The sequence below is a fragment of the Tauraco erythrolophus genome, chromosome 4 (assembly GCF_009769465.1).
Source record: "Tauraco erythrolophus isolate bTauEry1 chromosome 4, bTauEry1.pri, whole genome shotgun sequence".
NCBI lineage: Eukaryota > Metazoa > Chordata > Aves > Musophagiformes > Musophagidae > Tauraco > Tauraco erythrolophus.
This window is the reverse complement of record NC_141468.1, coordinates 38874316-38897158: the sequence shown is the minus strand read 5'-3', so window position 1 is coordinate 38897158 and position 22843 is coordinate 38874316. Positions and strand designations below refer to the sequence as shown.

At 42.2% G+C, this 22843-nt stretch overlaps 1 protein-coding gene across 1 annotated transcript in view; it reads left to right on the top strand.

The window, feature by feature from the left end:
- Positions 1–22843, top strand: part of PPM1H (protein phosphatase, Mg2+/Mn2+ dependent 1H) — a 138106-nt gene that overhangs the window by 97388 nt on the left and 17875 nt on the right. Inside the window, exons 5-6 of the mRNA XM_086610051.1 lie at positions 4497–4581; positions 11379–11497. Of these exons, the coding sequence (XP_086466177.1) occupies positions 4497–4581; positions 11379–11497 (204 nt within the window). The remainder of the gene's footprint in view (positions 1–4496; positions 4582–11378; positions 11498–22843) is intronic.

Here is a 22843-nt window from a genome sequence, read left to right as displayed (position 1 = left end):
GGATATATACTAAAGCACCAAATATTGTTTTAAAGTATTGAATCTGAATATAGAAAAAACCATACACTTAAGGGTCTCTGTGAATTCTGAAATACTCAAAAGATCATTTAGCTGATCATCATGGACTACGCAGTTATGTCAATCCGATAGATAAGTGTAGTAGTTTCTGTAGATCTACATGCAGCTTTTAAGCTCCTGGTGTTTCTTTTCACTTGCACGTGGCTGGATGTAGCCACTGCAGGATTTGATGTGACCGCCAGCCCCACCTTACGCGCCAAGGTGCTGGCATATCTCTTGTTCCACGTTTAGTTGTTCAGGGCACAGCTTCTCTGCATCAGAAGAACTCAATGAAGTAGCCAGAAGAGAGATACGAAATCCGATTCTTGTTACTTCCATTTTAGGTGACTTCAGCTATGTTTTGGGGACTTTTTTCCCCAGTATATTCCTGCTTTCTGTGAATATTTACCAGCTCCAGATTAGTGAACATACGTGCTCTGCACAACAGAGAAAGGTATCGGTGAAATGCAAGGGCAAGTACGATCCTGTAGTTTGTGTGGGTGAGGAGTTAGGTAGCAGGTTTCAAAAGAGGGGAGAGGATCAGGCAAATCTGTAGTTTGTTTTTAGAGGGGATCAAAATAAGTGACTTAATGGCCTCTGTGGCCTCAAGACTTAAGAGCAATTTCTCCATTTTGTTTGCTCACTGTTGGTGAGGCTGCATGGAGACATATAGAGTGTGGAGGGCAGTGCACCGAGGGGGCTACAGATCTGTGACCACTGATTTCCTATCCTGCCAAAAAAACTTTGTTTTTTAATTACTACTTCATTGGTGGTATAATTTAATGATTGGTATGGGTCTGAAGCAACCCTGTAATCAGAGAATGTCTGGTTAGTGTTGACATACTTGTTCTCTGCAAACATGTATCATCCGTCTGCCTTTGGCAGGCTCGCCCTGTGGCTCTGATATAATGTGTTTCACCAGTGTGGCTGAAATTAAAACGTCACTATTAAACATGGCAGAATCAGATGCTCTCTGGGCACTGCATCTCTTTGAGTTCTTCTTGCTTCCTATGTAGCCATTTCTGACAGTTTAATAGGACAGCTGTATTCTGGTATAAAATAATACATTCATATTTCCACAACGCAAGGGGAGCTAAACGCTTTCAGAGCGCTGTTTCGTTGCATACATGCGTCTTTCATGCATGGCGGAAGCAGTGACGCTCACGTAACACCAGGTTGCTGCTTAGTCCATTAGGAAGCATAAAGTCAAAATTAATTGTCCGACAGGACCGTGTAGAGTGAGTCTCTAAAAGCAGTTGCTGGGTTGTTTGCGGCTGCTGCGTCAGCCAGGCTCTCTCCCCGTGAGCAGTTATTGACTTTGGGCTATTGAGTTCAGGGCTCTGGAGGTTACTCGGTGGGAAAAGCCTTCAGTCGGTGCTTGGCAGCTCTGTCACTGCGAGGTCATGGAAAGGGCAGTGCAGTCTCCAAACCCAATTAGGGCCTGATTCGGCACCTCTTCAATCACAGGGGAAAGTCCCACTGAGCGGGGTTCCCGGGCCAGGCTTTTGCACCCAGCCTCTCCAGTGAGATGGCCGTTGAATGTGTCCGTTTTTTTCACTTGGACCATTTCACTTGGAAATACCCTTTGCTGTCATGAAACGGCTAAGCAGCTGGTGCGGAAAGATAAAGAGCCTGGTAAGACGATAATGAGCCCACCACAGTTGAATCCAGACCAGTGACCTGTACGTGTATGTCTGTGTTCTTCCCGTTACTCATACCTAGAGCTGTCTAATTCCTCGGATCAAATCATTTGACTCTTACGAGCAGCTGTAACTTTCGAGTTGAATAAAGTCCAACTGCTGAAAACATTAAAGAAAAACATAAAATTGAGGCTCTGTTTTATCAGGTACCAACAGCATTGCTTTAATTCTCCTCCTCCAAAGATACTTTTTTTTGTGCTGGGTTGTGTTTTCATCCCAGGTGGATTTCTAGTGAAAATAAGTTGAGCCATGAAGGGTTGACCCACTCACCTCTGAATTGCTTTTTATATGATGAGAGTCCCTCAGGGCCCAATTCTAACCATAGAAGTGAGAATAATAGCTATCAACCTATGCAGGAAGTATGTCAGTGTGCACAAAGAAAAAGGTGAACCCCAGACTGGTCTGAGTGGTCTTTAAAATATGGATTTCCTGTGAAATGGTGATTAAAGGGGAAGCAAAGGATAATTAGAAAATTAGCCTGACGCGCTAGCAGTTATATCGATGTGTATTTTTATATTAGCTCTTTCAGACAAGTGCAAGATCAGTAGATCCCTTATGACTCTCTTAAACTAGTGTGTAAAATTTGGTTAGTGTCTGATCAGCTCCTTTGATCTGTCTAGTCTAGACCATTGCCAGAGTACTTACTCTGTACTAAACCCACAGTGCTCTTAAATGGAGGCCTACTCAAGTGAGTCAAATTACAGATGAAAAGGTTGTAGAAGTTGTCCGGTGTCTGAGTAAATGAGTGGTTCAAAGCTGAATACCTTAGGAATTGCAAAAATAAAAGCAAAAGCGGTGTTGCAGAAGAGGTGGTAGAGTTCTTAATTCATTTTTAAATGACTGTCTCAGAAATCCAAATGAAAAATTTTCAGCAGACCTTTATTATTTTTAATTGGACCAGCGTTTTTGTAAGTCTGCAATGTATTCAGGATCCCATAAAGGGGAAAAAATTCCATCAAAAATTCTGCGCAAATTTCTTTTAAGAGATTAATGAGTTATGACTATCGTGTCTGTCTCGATTCAAATACACAATATTGTTTTTTAGTTGTAGCAATGGAGAGCCAGTGAGAGCCTTCACTATATAGGTTGCACTCTTGACACCTCTATTTTCTACACAGGATTATTTGCAAGGGAGTGCTGGAAGTCCAGGAGCAGTAAACTTGTTATTTGTCAAAGCAGAGCTGTTTTCCCCTCATCGCTAGAGCCTTTTCCCACCTCTCCCATTGTAGTGCCATCCTGTACCTATCTGTTCTTTACCACGTGAATCTCAGGAACGTGAACAGTTCCTTTCCTCTCTGATAGTGCTCCTTCCTTTTGCATACTAGCAATAGTAGATGACCATTTGGAGACAATTTTAGTCCAATATCATATCCAGAAGACTTTGAAAGTTATCCAGTGCCACTAATTTTACAAAGCTGGTTTGTACCTGGTTTTCTCAAGATGCCTGTGTTTTGAATTTAGAGGTTAAGTTTTCGGTCTTTGTCTGCCCACCATATTTGTTGGCTGCATTGCAGTGCCATCAGAATACCTGGCATAGAAGCAATGCCCGCAAATTGATCAAATTCATAGAATCATAGAATCGTTAGGGCTGGAAGGGACCTTCAAAGGTCATCTAGTCCAACCCCCCCAAATTATCAAGAGAAGTAAGCTAGCACATAAATATCACATCAGCAGGATGAAAAGATCACAGAAAGGCGACCATTTAAAGCATATAGAAACTGGAATCCAAGTGATAGTTGCTTGGTTTATCTCCACTGAATTCTGTGCAAATTCAAGAGGAGAGCTGGTACTCTGCTACTGTCCAAACACTGAATTAATCTACTGATGGTCGAGAAACAGCTCCAAAACAGACATTAAAATCTTTGGGATGATACATAGTTCATCCAGCTTTTTGAAAGCGCCAAGTGTTACTATACTTACAGAGCTGCGTAAATAACAGAAAGATGAAAGAACCCAATTCTGTGAGTAAATACATGACCACAGAATGCAGTAGGAATAACGGGTAGATTCTTCCTTCCCTCTCGTGACTGTGTTTCAGCCAGTGGCATTACACCAGGGAAGAATCGAACTGTATTTTTCATGCAGTGTAGAAGACTGTTAAGAGGCAACAAGCAGATGTTTGAGAGAATTTCCTCTCTGCTGTTTGCAGAAGCATATGTGAAATATTCTGGCTGATCTATAGTCATTCCATTACCTGTCGTCTTTCGGCAGGTAACTAGTTAAATTTGTGTTAAACAGGATTTGCTTTGCCATTTCCATTTGCTGTTGGAGTAGAAATGTTCTGACATGACATATGACCAATCAATAATTGGAAAGTGCTTGCATGAGTCATTTGAAGCCAGTAGTTTAGACAGTGTATGCTACAACTGGGATTAAAACCTGCAAAGAGTTGTTCTACAATCAGTGATTCTGCAGCTTCTCCTCTGGGTGTCTGCATTTCGCTTAATAAGGGTACCCTGTAGACATCAACTGAAATAACTCTTGCTTTTGTTGCTTGGATGTTTTTGTGAGCTCTCAAATGAACTTGGCATATACAAATATACTTTGTTATCCAGCCTAAAGGATGCAGGGCAGAAATCATTATCCTATTCTACTGACAACTTCAGTAGAAAAGAAATGGGTTTATTTTACTGTGACTCTGAAGAGAATAAGAGTGTGACTGTACCCTGTGGTTTTCTGGGTATTTTTTACCCTTTTTTTTTTTTTTTTGGTACTGATGATGTTTTATTACTATTACAGGGCTATAATAATCCGAAACGGTGAAGTCATTCCAATGTCTTCAGAATTCACTCCAGAGACCGAACGCCAGCGACTTCAGTATCTGGTAAGAGACCTGAGGACCAAATCAGGTGCTGCTGATGACAAGCACTGCCTGGTGATATCTGAGGTTCAGACACATGCTGCTGACTTTCTGTGGCTTGACAAAGGACCACGTGTCTGCTGAATGCCAGTGACTGGACATGTATGGCTTTTAGCCATCAGCAGATGTGGAGGAAAGCCTGGTGGTAAAAATCCTGATGAAAGGATTCTTATCTCTTCTGTGAAAACCATTGATTAGTGTGGCTGTGCTTGTGTACCTTGCTCAGCTGCAGACCTTCAGCAGCTCATTGGTGTTGGATAACAAGAGCTCAGACATAGAGCTAACAAGTCACTGAGGTATTTCAATCCATCCAAGTGTTTACTGTGTGACAGTATAAAATACCACAGGCTGCTCTTTGTGTGTGTGTGAACAATATTGCAGGGTTTTATTCATTTGCTTTAATAGTATGACAACAGTATCTCGATCAGGGAAAAGATATCCAACTTAGAGGTGATCTCAGTGAGCATTAGTAGCTACAGGGTAGGATGGATGAAGCAAGACTATTTTTGTATGGTATAGCAGCACCTATAAAGCTGGGATGGGGTGACTAGCTGAGGACATGTGGAATGCTTTATACACTAAGTTGTGTGGGCTGATAAGTTGCCCAAGAAACAGAAGTCAAAATGCATGCTGTTATTTTTCGTGCGAACAGTCCTGTTAGTTTTGAAGTTTTTCATTGATGGTCAGATGAATTGGTTGAAGTTGGTTGGCTATTTGTTAAAACGTCATTCCTAAAATGGCTGATAGGTTTCTTTTGTGCTTCTTCTGGTATCCTGCTTTTTCCCTCTTAGAAAGTTAAGCTTAAGCCAAGGCAGGCTCACTGTCGGCTTTGCCTGACATGAGGTAGACAGGCCAAGGTTAGCAGTGTTCCCTGTTCTTAAGGTATTTCTTATCTTCAGCCTGGCCCAAGCAGTGTGGTTTGAAACTAGGCAAAATGTCGGTGGTTGAAGGTGGAGGTGGAAGGTTTTAAAGAAAAATGGTAAATGTTTCTGCGATTGTCACATTTGATTATTTTTTTTTTTAGTCAGGTTCACTGGCTTGAAGCTGAGAAAATCAGAGGAAATACTGCTTTGGGAAGTATTCGTATTCAGAGAATCAAATGGAAAAGAGGCCTAATAAATATTTACAGTTCAGTTACATTGACAATAATTTGTTTGCTTTTAAAATAAAAGGTATGTTTAGTATCTAGGGAGTCTGCTACTTCTGTAGGAAATACGAGATAAAGTGTTGCCTACAAGGGATTTTTTTCTCTTTTGATGTCCTTTCTGGCTTATATTTGAAAACGACAGCTGATCTGAAAAGCATTTCTGCTGTTTCCTTTGGAAAATTCCTTTACCTTTGTTTGTTTATTTTAATTCTATATGTAAAAAATATGCCAGGGATATGGGTATCATGTTCAAAGAAAATACATGCAAGACAGCAAGAGCATGAAACAAAATTAGAGATAATTTCAAACATGACATTCCATAAGTAACATTTTTATTCTAGTGTTTAAAAAAAAAAAATTACCTTGAATTTTTTTACTACGTTGGCATAAACATTACACTCCAAAGGTTGCATCTGTCTTGCTGATTACATCCCAAACAGTTCTCCTTACTCTTAGCTTTCCCTAGGTTCTGTTATCAGCCTATTGCACCATCAACATCTCCTAGTATTATCTGAAAGTTACTTTGGATTTATTTTCTTACATGCAGTTAAAGCTGAGTTTCTTTGTTTCGAACATGTTGCACCACTCTTCCAGCACAATACGAAGAAAATCACTTAATCGTTTTAGCATTAATATTTGACTTGGTAAATGCAGAGGTACTGTTCAACTGTGGGGAAGTTACTGCACTGGCAAGGGGAGGGTATGGATTTACAGCCTGCAGGCTACCGAGCATTGGCTCCCTGTGGAGTGTCTACTACAGTAGACACTGTTAGCACAGTCAGGGCAAAGCAGCTTTCCTCTGCCTTTAGTGCCTATTGATTGCTTCAGCCATACAGGACGTTGGTTTAAGTTAGCTGGCATCTTCTGGATTCAGGTCCTCTTTTCTGGGCCCTAATTTCCATGTGCAAAGAAAATTGCGGGATAACGAGTCATTGAGGTTATGAGTCCTCCAGCCTAGTCCTGAACAAAACTGCTTCATCTTGTACTGGTTGAGTATTGAGAGAGGGAGGAAACAAATGTTTTCTCTGTCCAGCTCCCACTTTAATGCAAGTTTATTGCCACGTAGCCAAGAAGAGCCTTGGGCATAGGCCTCTGTCATGGCAACTTCAAAAAGAACGAGTTGACTATCCAGTCATTCTGACTTTCAGTCATCTCTGGGCATGGCCATCCGTCCGTCTCCACCTGCACCGTATTTTTTTTTTTTTATTTCAGGCAGGCTGTACGGCAGAGGCAGACTTCTGTGTCAGGGGACTTGTGAGAGTATTGCAGAAAGCGATCCGTCCTTCAGTTAGAGAACACTTCTGAAGATGCAAGGTGTGAAAGCCTTGCACCAGTATTCCCTTGGTCCTTCAGCTTCTGTAGAGGTTCAGTGCACCATACTGCTTCCCTTCCACTGGCGGGTGATCACAAGCCTCCTTTTCTTTTGAATCTTTGTGTCTCCTTTTCTTTTTAGTACTGTGGCAGGAGATCTCACGCAGTGCCTGTTCCAGGAAAGCCCTGGCTTCCTCTGTCAGTGTATCTTGAGGGAGAATAAAATCCAGTATTGACTGGGAACTGCTCTGGAACATTCAGCAGTTGTGCAGGTGACAACTGCCAGAGGCAATTTTCCTTTCATCTTCTGAGGAGGCTATTAATTTCAGTCACGATAGTCTAAATTTCAACAGTAAATGGCGTAGATTTTGTTAGTTATTTTCTTGGAAAATGTGTCTAAAATGAATGAGCGTATTGCAGATGTGTGTTTTCCTGTTAGTTACCAAAGTTGCACTTTGAAGATGTCACGTGAGGTCAGCATGGTGCATGATGACGTGTTGCATGATGCTGTGGTGAGAGAGATCTGTGGTTTTATGGAAAGCGTCCTGACCTTTCATAAGAGAGACCAATCAAGGGACGGATTTGGTTTCCACTTCCTTCTTTCCTTCTACCACCACCTCTTTTAGTTTTAACCTCTGTTTGGCTTAAACGTGTCCATATGATAATGGCTGAGTAATTTGCAAACTTCTGGATGCATTGTGCTGTGCATGCTGTTGTGAGCAGTACTCCCATATAGTAGAATATCCTATTAGAGAAGATGACACAATACGATAAGAGGATGAAGTTGTAAGATGTAGCTGACGTAGGGGAGAACAGAAATTCTGAAAATAACCCAGAATACAGTGAAACCACTGGTGCCGGTGATGTACCAGAGCAGTGCATACTGGAGGAGCTGGACGAGGCATCAGCAGGCCTTATCGAGGTACGATAAGATACATGCAGTGTTCCCTGCCACCTAATTAACTGACACACTAGTGTGTAAGTCTAGGTTTATCTTAATTTCATGTTTGCTTTGCTGATCACCAGGAAACACAGCAGGAAGTAAATGGCCTTTTGAAAGAAATGTGACTAATATTTCCTTGAGCAGACTCCATTTTAAACAACTAATGTTTAATGTAATACATCCAGCCACAAAATATTCCATAAAATGGCAGAGTACCAAGAACACATGATGCAGACTATGCCAGATTTATGCCAAAAAACTGTAATAGCTTCTGAAAGAAAAATGATGGAAAATATTCCAGTTCCATAACACAGAATAACAATGTTGTGTGAACATACCTCATAAGGATATAGAAAGTGTTTGATAGTCACTCTTTTTATTAAATTTCCAATTCTCTGAATGATGTTTCTGATTCGAGGTTCTTGCAAATTGAGACTAAACAAATTAAAAAATGGAAAATACGGTGCCTCATGACAGATGAAATTCTGGTAGTCAGTTCACTTACCAATTTTTTTTTCTCATTTGATCTCTTCAGGGGATTTCATGGTATCTGTTTGTATATCTGCTTGAAAGATATGTAGATTTTTAAAGGATTGATTTTTATTTATTTTTCTGGTTCCACTGCCCAGCACAGTTTGATTGGGGTGGAGAGAGAGAAGACTCCTGCCCCATAGTAATTGGAGAACAATTTTCAACAAACCCAACTGGAAGTTGCAGCTGAGTTTTATAGTAGAGCATTCCTCTCTGTAGAATTACTAGAGAAGTGTCAAAAATAACTGTTAAAAAGAAAAGAGTAAAAAATACAGATTTTTTTTTTTAAAAAAAAAAAGCCCAACAAAAATCTCCATTTCTTCACAAAAGAATTGAGCTTACAGGCACCAGAAGCTTCCAAATTGCTCTTTTGCCTCTATTCCACTGACGCCAAAAATATTAGAATCAAGTTAAGATCCCTGGATTGTAAATCAAGCATTGAGGCTTGGCTGCGGAAGAGAAATCTTATTTGAACATTAGCAGTCCACTAGTAACTCTGCCAGCTTTATTAATCGTATTTCACTTGTGACCTCAGACTTTCCATCTGAGTAAATCTTTATGAAATGCAGTCTTTCCCAATCGCTTTACCTTTTCAATAAAGGAAATTCTTGTTTTCAAGGGGAAAAAATGCTAAAAACCTGTAACCTTTTTCTTCTGGACCTGTGATCCAGCCTAATAAGTGATCTCATAATCTAAAGGTTAAATTAACTTAATTTTTATGTTAGGTATGAGATTTTTTTGCTTTAAATAAGGCTTCTTGTTTTGTAGGCAGGCGACAGTAGTCTTTAGCTAGAAGTGGTCTGTAATGATTTAATCAAGATAGGCTGTGCATTTTTAAAAGTGAACTGAATTGCACTTTCAAAACAGACTGACTTCATTGTTTACAATATCTCAGACTAGAAAGAATTTAAAAATACCCCAAAAAAGCCCAGCTCTCTATTCTCAGTGTGTAGCAATGCATCAAATAAATCATTAGGGATGTTCCATCTTTTTTCTGACTGGAATGAAAATAAAAATAAAAAGTTTACATGTTCTTTTAAATGAAGAATCCGGAGTTCTGGAATAATGAAAAGCCTCATCTGGACTAATACTGCTAGATCTCTCAGACGTCACTAGTGCTTCTCAACCATTTCTGTAATGAGGAACAGTGATCCTGTCAGAGGATCCTTGAAAACAATATTTGGGTGGAGGAGGGGACCTTGGCTGACTGTAGACTGCAGGAAAAACGTGTAATTCCCTTAACTGTACACAGAGAGAGAATTTGATGGAGCTCCTGTTCCAGGAAAGGATTTCAATGTCAAGATCACGCTTGTGTGCTTGAAAGCCACCTCTTGAAAGCTGAATCCAATCTTGTCAGCTACACACAGCAATCTCCCTTAGCCATGTTTCAGCTGAGCTCAAGGTGTTTTCTGGAAGGATGTCTGGCGATGAGAACAGGGGGACAAGCTGATGGAAGCTGATGGAAGGTTTGCCCTGTGATGTGCTGAGCCTGATCCAGCTCCTATTAAATTGAGTGGGAGCAGGCTCGGCCCTTAAACGCAGGAAATATTTTATTGTGAACTATCTGCATGATAGCTGCCAGGTAGATCAATAAGGGCTTCCGCTGCTTCCTGCCGCTCACCTTTGATGAGCGCTAGATTTATGACAAACCCACAAACTAAAGCCAGCTCGTTTGGTCTGCCCTGGCGGCAGCTGCTGCTGGAGATAAGACAGACTTTATTGCCTTAACTGGCTGGATAAGGAAAAAGAGTTATCTGCAGAAAGGTTAAGAAACACAACTTTTTTGAGTTCCCCAGCCAGTTTGACAGTGTCTTCAGAAGAGCTCGCTCACAACGTGGCTTTGGGGAGGTAGAAGGAAAGACTTGTTTATGCAAATATTCAAGAAAAATGAGTGAGGTTTATCTCGGAATAGAAGTAGTACAGTCTGTTTAAGGATTAACCTGTTGTGTCAAGTGTATAAATCCAAACCAAAAATCTGTGTGGTGGATAGAGCCTTGCGATGCTCTCGAGCACAGTCAGCTCTGGAGCACGTGAGCCTTGGGCACGGCTCTATGAAAGAGGCCTCCCAGCATCTGCAGAGCAGCAACACCAGAAAGGGCAGCAGCAGCAGCAGTCAAACGCTAACACCGTCGAAAACATTAGTTGCGGTTGTGACACAAAACTCCTGCTGCTTTTCTTAAAGTCTGCTCTGTACAAAGGAAGTAGTCTTTAGAAAACAATAATTTAAAATGCTCTGCAACTCGTTGTTTATTTGCAGTGTCTCGTGTGATGGGGTGCAGCACACTGAGCAGGTAAAAAGGAAAGTTTTTCTCAAGGCAGTGAAAATTGAAGTGTAGTAGTAATATTAGATTGTGTGTGTTGCTGGCATCGCTGAACTGGGAGTCAAAAAGCTTGAGCTTCACTCCACACACCCCCCCTCCAAGTCTCTGCTTGCTCCATGGCTTTGCCCTTTGATCGCTTCCTTCTCTCAGGTCACTCTCTTACAAAAGCAGGTGTTCTGGTTTATGAAGCCCTGCAGACTCCTTCAGGGTCAGTGGAAGAGGCGTACTTTAGAAATCCCAAATGTTGAGCAGCAGTGAGAAGTGAAGGATTTTGAGGGCAAGAGGACTGCTCCCTGTAAGGCTGCTGCAGACATCAGTGTCAGAACTGGTGTATGTGCACATCGTTTGCTGAAACAGAACTCATCACCTTCCTTGTTTAAGAAGGAGGAAAATAAAAATATGTGTGGGAAGGGAGCAGGAAGGGATGGTAATGCTACCTCATTAAAAATAGGTGATGTCTGGTTTTATGATGTTCATGTGATATCTGTGGCTTGGTTTCTGCCCACAGGCTTACATGCAGCCCCACTTGCTGGGAAATGAGTTCACACATTTAGAGTTTCCACGGAGGGTGCAGCGCAAGGAAGTTGGAAAGAGGATGCTCTACCGTGACTTCAACATGACTGGCTGGTAAGAATGTGTCCTCAGCATGGGCTCAGCCTTCTCCCCAACCAGTGCCTGCTTTGTGTGTGTCGTTGGTTGGTGTAAACTGCGTCACACATGGAGGAGTATGCCTGGGTACTAAAGGGAAAGGTATTTCCTTCTTTCAGATGTATTTTTCTTTTTAGAAGTTAACATTTTAAATAAGTTGATCTCCTTCCAGAGCCAAGACCTCAGTTCATTTTAACGTGTGAGTGCTCAAAGTGGAGCAAACACATAAAGGGGAAGACACATGCCAGGGGATCTTCCTGAAAGCTAAACAACTTTCCTGTCTTAGAAGTAGCTTTTTATAGAATCTGGATCAATGGGCCATCATGCCTTTTCATGCCAAGGAACCCTTGCAAAAGGGAAGAGCTGCCTCTCGTACTCCCGTGCAGTTGACCCCCGATTTGGGTAACCCTTGAGGAATTGTTTTAGAGACAGGCCTATCTGAATAAAAGTCACAGCCAGCCTAAAATGAAATGGCTTGAATGAACAGCATTGTCTTCATGAAGTGAAGACAGGAAGAACGATGAGTTTTTTGTCTCTGGCTAAATGTCTTCATTGTTCTCTGTTGGTTCAAGAGGCTCCTCAAGTGACTCCCACTCACTTAGAGAAGCCCTAATCCTTGCTGTTGCGGGCTCTGCGTATGACCTATAAAGGCAAAAGCCCTATGTATGCAAATTTCCATACATATATTTCCATGCATATATTTCCAGCACTTCCATGTTGTTTGTGTTTTAGCATCCTTAGCAAATGTCCTTTCAGGAAGGGAAAGAATGGATTGTGTTAAAAAGCCTGAACTCTTATAGGTTTGGAGACTTGGATGCTCACACGCAACTACAACTTCACATGCTTCTGATTTGTTGCGTACTTTATAGACCATAAATATAATGATATTTTAATGTCAGAATAATGATCCAAGTTTAATATTATCTGGAGTGTTTGTGCAGAACATGTTAATCTGGGAATAACCATCATTGTCCATCATCTTGAACAGCTGCTAGTAGAATATGCAGTCTCACTCTGAGAATGATGACTTCACATTTTAAAAAGGCTACAGGCATGAGTGAAAGAATAGGAACAGAATGAGAACATTGGATCAACTGAGGACTTAAACAGCAAAACATTTGGAAGATCATGAGACGCTCTCCCAGTTTCTGCAAAATAAGTTTTCTTATTAAACTCCCAGATGTCTCTGAAGGTGTCAGTAAATAATGGCTTTATGTAGACTTCCAAAAGCTCTTTTTCAAGGTATGAAATGCCATTCGGAGGGGGGAAGGAAAAGAACCTTTTAATTTAGGGGAGAGCTACAGAAGTATCATGGGCCAAGAACTTCCTGAGAGGAGGGTAACAGCAGAATTCTTTCATCATGGTTGCAAGGCAAAGAGGGTTTCTCCAGATTTGTGGGAATTATTTTGTTTTTCCCCAGTTGGTTAGTGGTCTGGAAAGGAAATGAGGTTAGAATGACTGAAGTTGCAGCATTGGCAGGTGACACCACAGCTCTTTTACTAATAAACAGGGGCCATGAGGAACTGCAAAGAATTAAGTGATTTACGTGAATGGGCATCACAGTGATCAAATTTGGTGTTGATAAATACCAAGTAAATCATGAAGAGGTAAAAATAACTATTTGTGCACAATAGAGGTTCCAAATGAACTTGAGAGCCATGTCAAAAAGCTCAGTGGAAGTTACGTTTACTGTAATTTTTCCAGTCAAAGTCACCAGTGGAATGTTGAGATGCATACAGGGTTGGAACAGTTAAAAATTAAATGAAAAGATAATTCTATATAATGGTTTGTACCTTGTTTGTGAAATCTGTGCATAGCACTTCTCCTTGTTCAAAATGATTATTGCATAGCTAATACTGTTTGTGGTTAGAAGAAAGATAAATGAGAAGGAACGCAAATTTTAAATGTAGAATAACAAGTAAGGTAGAAGAGTTTGGGTGAGTCTAAAGGGATGACAGATTTGATTCAAGGTATTGTTTTTCAGTACTGGTGTGTGAATACTGTTAACTCTGGCATATGGCAGGGGGGAGAAGAGAGTTGTTTCCTTGTGATTTTTCTGAATTTCCTGAAGTGTAGGACACATGTTGACACAGTGTTGATCCAATCCATTACAGATTCTAATATGGTAAATGCAAAAATTGCCACCAGTTGAGCACAAACATGCCTAGCTGTAAGCAGTTATTCTGGAATAAATACTTAAACTGTGACTTGAAAATTCAAGTCTGAATTCACCTCAGTGTTGTCCCAGAAAGAGGTGGCCTGTGCCAAGCAAAAGCATGTGGAGACTGTGATGAAGCTACCTCTCCCTGCTGTTCCTTTTGACTTTTGTCTGGAAGTGGAAAATGGGGGCTACGTTTTTGTCCTGAATAAAAGAATCTGAATCTTTTAGCTGCTTCATATCCCACAGCTAGTGCATCAGTTATATCTCTGTTTGACAATAAAATGATGAGGGAGTTGCTCTATCGCCATACATTTATCTAAATCAGAGCCCTTCTAAATAAAGATCCATTTCTTTTTGCAGGGTGTTTGCCCAAGGGAGTCTTGTTTTCCATCAAATTGTGTGCAGTGATCTCCTAAGCAGAGGAGAAGCAATATGTTTCTATCTATCTAAAAGTCCGGCTAAATTTTAGTAGTTGAGATTGTGCACAAGACGGTAGATTTCCAACTTGATGGGCCCTCAGAGGTGATGGTTTGAGGTGGCTGGTGTTTCACAGTGATCGTTTTCCACTTCAAGGGTTTTGTTTCTATTTTCTTCCCTTTCTAATTCCTAGATTTAACTGATGCATCAGGACACAGCGGCTGAGGACATGTCTGTTCTGCATTTGTTTCTGAGGACAATATCTGTCATGGAGAATAAATTAGCATATATATTCCTTTTCTAGAAAACATCAGATGGAACTTTGGCCAGCCAGAGCTTGATACACTAAAACAATGCCAAAGTCTTATCACTTACAATGCAGAAGATCAATTGTCTGACCCTTTTTTGGTCAGTGACTTCACTGTGTATTGACATTTGCACGTACGTGTAGCGGGGTGCGGGTGATGTTAGGAAGAAACAGCCACTCTTGCACTTAATTACTGAATCCTTTAGTGAGAGGGTGTAAAACTCTCTCTGCTCTGGTGTTTCCTCAGGAAAATCAACTGTTTTATTTTAAAATTCAGGACACTTTCTGTGTTTTCTATTAGAAGCTGTATAATTACTTTTTTTTTTTCTTCATTTTTACTCTTCTCCTGTGTTCTGCAGCTTTCAGATTCTTAACAATGGCTTGGCTTGCCCAGCATGTTTGGATTACAGAAGGTTATTGTCTTTGGGTCTGTCATAATGCATTTGGCCTCTTTTTTTTTTTCCTTTTTCTTTCTTTTTTTTTTTTTTTTTCATGTGAAGTTTCCACACTGGCTTTGTCTCAACAGCCCACAGTGGTAGCAGATCTGCCAAGTTTCCCCACAGCATTAGGACAACCACTGATCCGGCAATGTGTACCGCATCACTAGTCCAGGCTGCCTGGAACTGCTTTGAGACCAGCCTTTCCCTTCTCCCTCCGGCTCTCCCACCCTTTCTCCTTTCTCTGCAGTGGCAGTTGGGATGAAAAATCAGCTGTATTAAATATACCTAAAATAAATCCCGTTTAGGTGGGAGCTGACTGTGAACTGCCCCTCCTGCACCCCACGCATGTTGTGGTTGAGCAACCATCGCAAAAAAGTGTACTGTAGCTGGCAAGGCATCTTAAGAGCTGTGTCTCCTGCTGAACAAGCCTCTGAGCTGTCTCGAGCCGTAATGTGCTGGCAGACATCTGTGTTACTGACAGGCTTTCACAGCTGGGTCTCTGGACTGGGCTTTTCAGGCCCACGGCTTTCAGAGGTTAAACTTGTATCAGAGAGAGGGTAATTCTGGTGGCTTTCACAAGTCCTGGCATTTCACAACAGAAGCATCAGGGAAGACTTGGTGGCCATGTAAGCGAAGTGCTGCCAGCACTAAAAAGGGGTATGGGTAGCCTGAGATAGGAAAAAAAAAAAAAGCAGTTCTGAGGATGACTGCTCCTTTAAAGGACTGCACAGAATTAGTATCCTCTGTCTCCACCTTTTATTTAAAAGTTAAGACATGGTTGGTCAGGTTTTCTTTACTTGTGGGTAAATCCATTGTGAACAATTTTGAAGTACTTTGCTCTAACTATATCCTAGAAACCTTCCCAAAACCTGGTTTTCTGGCTTACGGTGTCCCTCGCTGGCACAGTGGCTCCTGCCAGGGTTCCCCTCTCAGCCTCCCGCGGGGCGGGAGGAGCTGTACAGTGCTGCACTTAACCGAAGGCATCCAGAAGGCACTACCAACTGGCATCAGCTTTGGTGGTTTCAAAGTTAACTTTTTGCCCCTCCTTGGAATGCCAGCAGTGGCATTTCTGCTGCTCACATTGAAGTGGAGTTCTTCAAATGCTTGTTTCTGGATCAGAGCTTTAGCTTTGATTTTAGGGTGGCAAAAGAGCCCTAGGTAACGAGTCCATTTTTTGACCTGATTTGGCATCCTTTGCCCTCCAGGAGCCTGCAGAGTTGAGCAATGTCCCGACAAAAATGATCTGAGCTGGTGTAATACCCACCACGAGTCGTTGGCTGAAGCCCGAAGCGGCAGCAAGCAGGGGAACAGGGCGCTGCTGCCGCGCGCTGTACGCATGGCAGTGACAGAGCCCTCACCCGCTCCGTGCCCGTGTGTCTGGTGAGGGGGTGCTGTGGGTCACAGTGAGCCACCCGAGGGTCAGCCCGTGCCGGGGAATCGCCCACCCGCGTGATTTATTCCAAAGCAGGGAGGCTGGTGCCCTGGGGTGAGCGCTAAGCAAAACCCATTTTATTCTAGAGTCAATATTGTCCACTGCCTGGAAAGCCGCCAGCCTGCTCCGCGCTCACCCTTTTCTTTCCAACAGGGAATGTCTTTCAGCCTCTAAGCATCTGATTAAAAAAGCAACTTCACTTTTCAAGCTGTTTTATTTTGTTTGGGATGGATGCCTTTTGCTTTCATTGTGCAGCCCGCCTTGCCGTCTGCGGTTCAGACTCCGGCTCACAAAAAACAGGCTCTCATTAATCACTTATTGGGGATCCAGAATACCTCGGTGAGAGCCAACGTACATGTTTTGCTTGGTAATGCACGAGCTGATTTGAACAAATATTGCCAACGCGGCTGCTATCTTATTCTTTATTGCTGGGCTTGATGTCCTTTGACAGCGTGTTCAGGTAGCCTGCCCGAGGAGTGCCTGAGCAGATTGAGAAATGCCACAGAAATGCCTTATGGAGCAGGCACCCACACCGTGCCCCCCTTTAATATAAATTGATTTATTGGATCAAGCGCAGAAGCCCTGCTACAGAAACCTCAGGCTATATTCTCTGGAGAACCACCTAATAAAACAGCCCCAACTGACACTCCTCATTAGCTTTTCCACCGATCCCAAGGCAGTATTTAAAGTGACAGTGTCCCTCTTTTCGTCCTGAATTTATCTGCTGGCTAATGCCTGTGGGTCTAATTAGCTTAGCATTATTAGTCTTATTCAGATAAGCTGCATTTCCTAACAGCTTGATTCGAACTTGTAAAAAGTAATTGGAAGTCTGCAAACCCTGTGCTGTAACCTGCTTGATTGCGCCTTTTAGCCAAATTCATGTAATTTACAAAAAAAGTCATCCTTTCGCCCTCCCCCCCCCTTTTTTTAATTGAGCTTTTTTGTCTAGTGAAACCTTCTGTGCTTCTTCTGTTGAAATCCTGGCTGTATTGTTGTGTTCGAGACCTCAGCCGTATCCTTTGTACAATCGCCAGGGAGAGATCAAATTTTAATTTCATAATTACTTCACAAGAAAGCAGCCTTTTCCCTAGTCATGCCTGGTATTAATTTCCTCCCAGCAACTTACATTTTCATAATTTAATGATTATGGGCCACCTTTGCAGCACTGGGCCTTTCTGAAGAAGGGAGAGATAGGATGTCATTTTCGCAGCGGAAACCATAATCCACAGCCACTCGCCTTGCTTTTTTTGTCTTTGCTCTCGTCTCTCCTTGCGAGGTAGCCAGGAGCGGGACGGGACGTGCCTCTTTGGTGCGCGCAGCCAGAGCAGCTTGCTGGGTTGTGCCTGGGTGTCTGGGGCGCAGCTCCGCGATGATGAATGGCTGTTTGCAATGTGCATGTTATGCATCTTTTCAAGATTTGCAGCCCTCGCTGCAGGAGCAGCGGGAGGTGAGAGCTGACCTGCTGCGTACAGCACATCTCCTGACAGTGACGAATGGCTCTGTTTTCCCCAAGTGCACACATGCCACAGGAGCTGAGCCAGTGTCTTCGGGGCAGGAGAAAGCAGAAAGAAGAAAGTAGTAGTAGTGCTGCAAAAGAGAAAACTCAAGTCTGGAGTAAAGCTCTTTGTAGGTGGCCTTTCAGTGGCCAAGTGAGTCCGACAAGAATGAGGTTGGTCTGAGTCATGTCCTGCAGGAGCATCTCCTCCTGGAAGCAATGTGTCTGAAGACCTGTCCCTGCACGGCTGTGTATCTCTGCTTAGGCTTTGCCTTGGCACAAGATCAGGTGCCGCATACACAGGAGCAAACAAAAGGCTCCCAGTCTGTTTTATCAGAAAGAAACTAAACTGAAATGAGGTAATCTTCAATCTGAAAACCCAAGTGAAAACAACTCTTCCTCGTGATAAGGTGAAGTCTCTTCCTCCACTCCTGCTTTCTCTGGCTTCCCCAGCTGTACAAATTTGACATATCCTCAGCTGAATTCCTAGGAAATCCTTTTTCTTTCCGTTGCCACTCAGGATTGACTTATGCCTCTGCTCCTGGCTGAGAGGAGGCCCATTGCTCCTTGGAGGAGTTCCCAGCACTGCTGTGGGATGGTGAGGACTCTGCTTGCTGCGTCTCACTATCTGTCCCATCCTATGCTACAGCGATCTTTCCCAGAACAGTTTGCTTCATGATTCCTCCTTAACAGCCATCTCCTTGCCTTCCAGAGGATCCCAGTTAGCAAGTGTGGAGCAGGCACTGCAAGGTTAACATGCAGTCTTTCTCCCGTCTGCCTCATCACATCCTTTTAACAAGAAGTACAGCAAAATGTGAACTTACAAACATTTTTTCTGTCCATCGTCAGTGCATTAAGCCCATAGGGTGTTAACAGCCCACTTGCCTTACCCGTCTATCTCCAGAAAAAATTGCTGACAAACCTTCCTGTTTGTCTTTTAAAAGTAGAAGAGATGAAGTAAATTTTAAGAAGCGCTCAAGACAGCAAATTCACTGGGGGGAAAAAAGACTTGGTCTGGTAAGACTGTTGCAGAACATGGATCTACTGGATGTGCAGGTGCAGTACTTGCACGCAGCTTCTGTCACTCGTGGGTAGTGGAAGCTCAACCAGTCACAAGCAGTGAATGAAAGTGCTTGCAGTACACTTGCTCTGTCCATTCCAGCCTCCTGAGCACAAAAGCAGCAAGAGAGGATGCTTGTAAATACCTTCAGTTAATTTTTTTCCTGATTTGTCCTTTTTTGGGCAAGGACCTCTCTAGGTCTTTGACTTTTCCTCCACCATTTTCTTTTAATTCTCCATTAGAGATGAATAGTCTCAAAAAATCAGCCATGCTTTGGGAGGTTCCTCAGAAAAGCTGCTGGTGCTCGAATCTGTAAAATGGGCTGGCCAGTTGGATGGAGTTTGTTTTGCTTAGGAATTACTTCTGCAGGAGTACATGGTGCTGGGGGACACATCCTTTCCAAAGTCCAGACTCTATCTTAGGACTGTACATGACAGTGAAGGCTCCCTGGAGGTTCAGAGCTCATATACCAGTCTGATTTGATCAAGCCAGAGATCGTATGTGTGTACAAGTCCTGCTGAGACACTTTAATTTTATGTTTTTTGTATTTGTAGATGGGTAGACAGAACTGGGATTTGCAAAATGAAGCATTATATAGTTTCAGGTCCAGAAGAAGGGGTTTCTGAATTTTCTGGGGAAAATGCATGTTTAAAACTTGTATATTTTCCTCTTTACCTGAAAGAAACCCTATGAGAGTATCTTGGTTTAGAGTAGATCTTTCCGTAAAAACTGTTTTGTGCGTATGCGTCTGTCGTCTTTAATTGATCTGGGTTTGCCATCATCTTTTAACAAACATTGTTATAGTTTGTGTGCTTTTATTATCTTTGTTTATCGTAGTTTTGCCTCATTAAACTATATGTCAGATGAGTAATAGGGGAAAGATACTGAGGCACTGGAACATTAAAGCTAACCTACCTAGAGGGTACTTCGTATCAGACGGTGCTGTCTGGATTTAGAGATCCTGACTCTGCAGAAGCACATATGTGTAAGGACGTTTTTAAAAATTATGTCTGGGTCGAGACATAAATTGCATAATTTTCAGTGGCTCTGTGCCTAACCTGCGCTACACATCTTTTCTTCTTGGTAGTAAGCACGCGCTTATACTGATTTGATGCCTGTAGTTCAATAGACAGTACAGAGAAACAGTTCCTTCTGGGTTGCTGATTTAAACTCTGTTATCCAAAGGGTGAGCTCCAGTACACTCATTCCTTGTGTGGGAGGGGAAAAAAACCTAATTTATATCAAGTTTTGTGTTTTCTGGTTTTGTATTGGTATGAACAAAGAAAGTTGAGCTTGGGGGAAGGGAGATTGGTTGGTTGGCTGGGATAGTTTTGTTGTGAGGGTTTTTAGGGGAGGTGGAGGGTGTTTGGGGATGGTTCTGGGTTTGGGTTTTTTGACAGAGCGGTAGCAAAGCAGTACTAGAAATACACCAAATCCACAAATCTGTCTCAAAGGAGAGCCTTCATCCTTGTACTCAGTGTGAACTAGGACATTTCTGAAGACATAGTGCTTTTTCTTGCTTGCCACAAGTGGCTTTTGCTCTATGCTTCAAGCTAAACCACTTGGACAATTATTTTTGCTCTTCCTTAAGTTTAATTCTCAGTTTACTATCAGGTGTCACTAGCAGAGATGTGAAATACAGACAAACTTTCTAAAGCCAAGTGCTATGGAAAAGCGGAGCAGAGAGTCTGGATTCCCCTGTCGCTCTCAGAACTGAGCCTTCCAGGTCAGGGTAGATTGTGTTTTTGCCACCATCTGTTGTGCCTGGGGATGCCAACACAATACTTTTCATGACCAGTAATCTTATGCTGTTTGCTGTAAAAGAAAATATAATGCAGATTTTAATTTATTTTTTTTTTGGTCATCGACAACTTCTACTCTTACGTGAATTTGTATGTGCTTTCAGAAGGCCAGTTTTAAGAACAAATTATATAGCAGGAAAAAGCGTAATACATGTAAGAAATTATCTAGGATTTTGGCTCTGAAATCTGTATTTGGGAGTTGACCAGTTTTTCAAGTTCTGACCCAGCAATATGCAGGTAACTTTGGTAATCTTTGATTTAAAGAGTGCCTAAAGCACTGCTAATGACCTCAGCACTGTAGGAAATTTCTTCCGTAGATTGTCTTCTGCATTTAGCAGCTTCTGGTGATTTTTTTTTTGCCATGTATTTAGAGCAGATTCCAGTTAGCATATGAGTAACATCATGTCAGTCCTAGTTCTTTCGTTCTGACATCTCTTTTGGCTCCCGGTGCGATTTGGCCCCATTTTCCAAAATGTTGATCTTGAGTCCAAATGTAACTTTGTGGGTGGTACATATGTCAAGCCCTAGTTCAGTATTTTTGGACAGCAGTAGCATTTCATAATTCTTTTGAAATGAAAAGAAGAAATGAAGTTAACTGAAAAAAATAAAAACCTCAGCTAGATCTAGCTGGGCACAAGCTTGCCTTTTCTACTCCCCCTTCTGCCCCCCTGTTTTTCCATTTGGAAAAATAGAGGTTTACGTGGCAGAAGCACTTGACAGGATTTAGTCTTATTCAGAGCAGCAAGCAGTAGCATAGCCTTGTCTTTATAACCTGTCTTGTCATGCCTTGGTGGCCACTGAGACCTCCTGGCATGCAGATGAGGAAGATGGGGAGAGTGGAGGGTTGCAGCCCTGTGTTTATTGAAAGAGTGAGCTGGGCTGAATTACGTAGGTGGCTGAATAAGGCCATGTTGGCACTAAAAAAGCCAAACAACCCCCTCAGGTTCTCCATATGCCTGTGTTTGATATACTTACTGCCATATTATATCTTTATATACAGCACACTCCAAACAGCACAGGAAGATATAAATGCAACTTTATTACATAAAATCAAATGAAGTAGTGCAGAAGCTTGTAGCCTGTGTGAAATACACACGTACGAAGTACAGGAGGTTTCAGAGGGCAGAAATCAAAATGAACTTCATAGCTTGCTTCCTTCCTTCTCCCCAGTGCAGTTGCTGAGCTGCTGGCTGAAAAGCTGTCCTTCATCCTTCTCTTGAAGCAAACCACATGCTCATATATTATTAATTCTGTTTCGCTACTAATGCAGGACATAGGTACTTTTCTAGAGTGTCTCAGGTTGCTTTTCAGTGTGTCTGTGCCAGCTCCACTGCTGCGGTTGCAGTTCTGAGCATTGTTTTTCAAATGCTAACAATTTTTCAGGCAATAGCAACATCAACAGAAAAAGCATGTTTGAGATGAGTCTTGACACCCAAGTTGTGAGTCCAAGAGGTGGTTTGCTGTGAGAAACCACAAAACAAATCACTGTAGCCCTCTGGGCCTCCCTCACTTAGTCACATCGCTTCAGGAGGTCGTAGGCTAGCCAACTGCCCTTCCTAATCTGCTGATGAAACAAGTTAGCTTCAGACCTTGCAACACAGTCTCATCCAGCATTTTTGCACCATCGTGTCACAGTTGAAGGCCCTAGGGACAATATTCCTTGTGGTGCTTCCATAAAAGATGCTGGACTTGGCAGTGGGGACCATTCTTTTGAAGGATACTGGCCTACATGATGCTTTTTTCACCCCTTCTTTTTCTGCTTCTTCCTAAAGTACACTCAACGTGAGTTCCTGTGCAGGAGAATATAAGGAAGGAGGAGACAGAGGTAATAAAACTTGATCCTTGTTTTTGGCTGCTTACAGGACAGTGTAAAGTGAGGGCTTCAGTCTTTAAGTATTTGTAGTTATCTTGCCGATAATATTGTTTATGGGTAAAGAATGGGTTTGGTTTCTCCTTTAAAAAAGGAGTTGCAAATAGTTAAGTCACATCAACTTAGTCGTTTGCTATTTGTAACAAACATTGTACAACAACTTGAAAATCCAGTATGAGTGGTTGTCTTGTTGGGCTTGTGGTTTGATGAGTCATTTGACTCTGATGGCCAACATGGACTCAGTTGATACCCTTTTTCTTGATGCCAGAGCACAACTGGCTCTATGCAAGGAATAGGAAATAGTTCAGACTCCTCCTCAAGGAGGTTTTGCCAGGGCTCCC